This window comes from Micropterus salmoides, unplaced genomic scaffold (assembly GCF_014851395.1).
Source record: "Micropterus salmoides isolate LMB-PRFRI ecotype aquatic unplaced genomic scaffold, ASM1485139v1 Ms_hic_scaffold_1, whole genome shotgun sequence".
NCBI lineage: Eukaryota > Metazoa > Chordata > Actinopteri > Centrarchiformes > Centrarchidae > Micropterus > Micropterus salmoides.
The window spans coordinates 22,908,572-22,912,009 of NW_024040040.1; the positions used below are offsets into that span (position 1 = coordinate 22,908,572).

At 45.3% G+C, this 3,438-nt stretch overlaps 1 protein-coding gene across 1 annotated transcript; it reads left to right on the forward strand.

Moving 5' to 3' along the window:
* Positions 1-1,147: 1,147 nt before the first annotated feature.
* Positions 1,148-3,058, forward strand: LOC119915797. Its single transcript, XM_038735543.1, has 7 exons — positions 1,148-1,282; positions 1,575-1,692; positions 1,885-1,988; positions 2,080-2,352; positions 2,453-2,546; positions 2,650-2,717; positions 2,837-3,058. Exons 2-7 carry the CDS (start codon positions 1,575-1,577, stop codon positions 3,056-3,058), a joined length of 879 nt encoding a protein of 292 aa, XP_038591471.1. The 5' UTR covers positions 1,148-1,282.
* The last annotated feature ends 380 nt before the right edge of the window (positions 3,059-3,438 follow it).

Sequence of the window (3,438 nt, forward strand, 5' to 3'; positions counted from 1 at the left end):
GTAACACAGGTATAGTGTTGACACAGTCTCATGAATTCATCCCACTGGATACGTACAGTTAATAGTTGGAGTGACTGCCTGGCCTCTTCTGTTTCACCGTCCTTCACGTTTCCTCTAGGTAGTTTAGTTGGTGATGCCATATCTGGTTTAAGGGCACATAAAGTGAAAATTAAAAGTGGCCCAAAAACCCAGCTACAAGCACAGTTTCTTGTAATGTATATGTTATCTTCAGATATTATGCCAAGGACAATTTAAGTTAAACAGCTTGTTGTAGTGTAAATCCATGACCTACCTCAAAATGTAATCACTTAAAATGTCCAAGTTTCGGCAGGGAACTGTTCAGTTGGAGCCTGGTAGTCCTTCCTGTAGCAGTGTGGTCCGTGTGCAAGAGTAGTGCGACACACTTCACCTTTAAAGTACATTGTGACGTGTGTCGTGTGGCGATTGGCTGACGTGGACAATGGTGTCCCATGCTGACAAAGAAAAGCCAGTTTAAGCAATCACCCCTTTCAGTCCAAGACTGTCTTGGTCTTTTGTTATGTAATTCACACCAAATTGCTGTTGGTGCCTGAATATCTTCTAATACACCTAGAATACAGCTGTAATTGTAAATGTGATGAAAAGAAACCGATATACAACAGTTATTACACAATCTTTCAAAAATATACCAGGCGAATGTCCATGTTTTGGCCATATTTACTGCTTATATGTTCAGTTTTATTGGTAGTTGTCTTCAAAACATTATTTCTCTCCATACAACCAAGTTCCAAATAACATAAAGCTTCCAAAACATTGAAAAATTGTCAAAACAGTCAATATAAATGACCAAAAGCACTCCCATGCTTTACAGAACAGAACATCGTACAGGGGCTGTGGGTGTGCTGATTTTGTTCGTCTCGACGAGACGATTTCAGGCATATCCTGCATGTCGGCTCTCACACCCCATGACACAAACAAAACTTTAGACCGCAGCCGACCTGACCAAGATGGCGGCCCGCCAGACGATCTGTGACGACACAAAGCCCCGCAGTTTGTGGACTTTCTGGCCCTGGTTGCGCGCGCAACGCGGTGATGACGTTGGAAACTCCCCCGTCTGACGTCACTGATAGGTTGGCCCATTACAAACCCAGATGGCGCGGGCGGGCACCCTCTGTAGCTTCGTCGCGGTTCGAGAGAACACAGTGATTTAGCTGCTCCTACTGCTTTCATAGCAAATCCTGTTTCGCAGACGCTGTAAAGCTTTCAGTATCATCTCCGAGGAATTATTGTGGACTTCTGCAAGGTGAGTGTGATTTCTAACAGAGTAATTAGCGTGGTAACGTGAGCTGTGTACGTTAGACATTGACTGTAACTAGTATTATTAGCGCGCCTGTGAGGAGGTCCGCCAAATAAAGACAGCTTGTTACCGTTTGAGTTCAGTAGCACTTGCTGAAGATAACATTGTGTAGGCTACGTAGCGTTAGCAGCTGTTGTTGCTTCTAGCTAAAGCTAATGTGTTGTTAATACTTTGTGCATGTGATAGACTGTTACTATGAGTACGAGTGTGTTTTGTTTATCATTCCATGTGTTTTCAGATGCCACGCGGGAAATCCCACCGTCGTGCACTCGCTGCTTCGCGCAGGGAGGCTGCGAAGAAGGCAGACACACAGATGTTGGAGTATCGCAGGGGGCTCCCCCCTGACTTTGTTGGATGTAAGTGGCCAAATGATGTAATCTATTCTATACTTTGTCATTTCAAAACGTCTGTGGCTTGATGATAAAAGTGAAGTTTTTACCTGAATATTTATAAAGTTGCTGTGAGGCATGTAATTGTGTTGACATAATTCATGATTTGTTCAAACCATTAACTGTACATTTCTTTCCCTTTATCTGTCTCATAAATAGGGGAGGGCACTGGGATGCGCCACAGGGTTCGCAAATGGCCTATTTCTCCCCACACCAATAGGCAGCACAAACTGGTCATTCCAGCTGTTGCTCCTGGCAACAAGGTAATTATGTTGTACTTTGTAAACTTCATCCTTGCTGAGACAAAGAGCTTATAATATTGTTGGTAACATGTCGTCTTTGTCTTTTTCTCAGTTTGTTCTTGTGGTTGGAGACAGTCATCTGCGTGCTTTCGCAGATGACTTTGTGGCCATCCCACCGGGAATCCTCTCCTTTGGGTTCATGTCTACTCCAGGCGCATGTGCTGCTCAGCTGAGGACAGAGTTGGTGCAGGCTCCACTCCCGTGTGTTCCTGATGTTGTCTGTGTCCTTGCTCCCAGCAATAACCTCACCGCCAGCCGGACGTCTTGTGAGGCTGGGCAGGCCTTTCACGCCCTCCTCCGAAGTGCTTGTGAACTCTTTCCTGACGTAGGTCCTTCTTATATATTGTCCTCTGTATAATCTGTTTGTTACTACAGTTATAGATGTTGATTGGGTGTTGTCATTAACAAAGTATTATTATGTGCAGGTGTTTGTCTTGGACTTTGTTCCACGTCTGACAGTTGCGCCTGACGTACAGGAAGCGTTTCGTCATGAGTTCCACAGAGTGGCAGCAAGGATAGGTCGGTTTCAAGTTGATTTTAGTATGGCCAATAATGATTATGCTTTTAGGAAATGCAGCCATTTTATTCCAACGATTCATATTGGGGTTGTCTTTGTTTTAAGGTCTCAAGTACTACTCCTATTCTGACAAGTTCCCCCTGAACGATCGCTCTCTGTGGAGCCGAGATGGCGTAAGTACAATATGTATTAAATAGGGATGGGGGGTAATACAATTCTATGTGGTTCAATTCATAGAAAAATGTTGACAATGACGACAAACTTCTTCCTCTGCTTCGATTATTTGTTGCAGATCCACTTGAGTGACGACCACGGCATGCTTGTCCTCACTGACGTGCTGTGGTATGCTGCTTTGGAGCATGTGCAGTCGTCAGCGGCTACCCAGCTGCAGCCTGCTGCTGTGCCGGCTCGTCCTGCAGTACCATCTCCTCCTCGGGTCCGGCCACTTGTGGTTGTGCATCAAGACGACCGTGTGCGTCGCCAGGAGAAACCTAAACCTCTTTCCGGATGTTGATGGATTCCTGCCAGTGGAGGGCAGGAAGGTAATATTTGCGCGCTGACATTAAACTGGCACCTTGTTTCTGTGGTGGCAAAAGTAATGTATTGTAATGCAAGGTGTTTTGTCTTATGCAGAGGAAGACATCAGGGGAAGCTTCCTCAGGTGTTTCCCAGAGGACGGCACAAGAGCAGGTTTGTTTTGGTCTTGTGCTTTTATATTATCAGAAGATGCATTTAGACTAGGAATTAATGGTGTTTGTGTTTTTTTTCACAGGCACCTATACGACTTCGCGAGTGTTTTATCGCCCTGAATCCTGTACGGTTTAGTGAGTCCATGTTGGCCAGGATGGACGTGCTTGTGCCGTCCCATCTGCCTGGCCATGAGGGTCTTCCTGG

Bases quoted from the DNA above. Each gene is read 5' to 3' on its own strand.
- LOC119915797 (XM_038735543.1), top strand. From the start codon at position 1,575: ATGCCACGCGGGAAATCCCACCGTCGTGCACTCGCTGCTTCGCGCAGG. The intron at 1,989-2,079 runs GTAATTATGTTG...TCTTTTTCTCAG, and splicing joins CTGTTGCTCCTGGCAACAAG to TTTGTTCTTGTGGTTGGAGA. The intron at 2,353-2,452 runs GTAGGTCCTTCT...TATTATGTGCAG, and splicing joins CTTGTGAACTCTTTCCTGAC to GTGTTTGTCTTGGACTTTGT.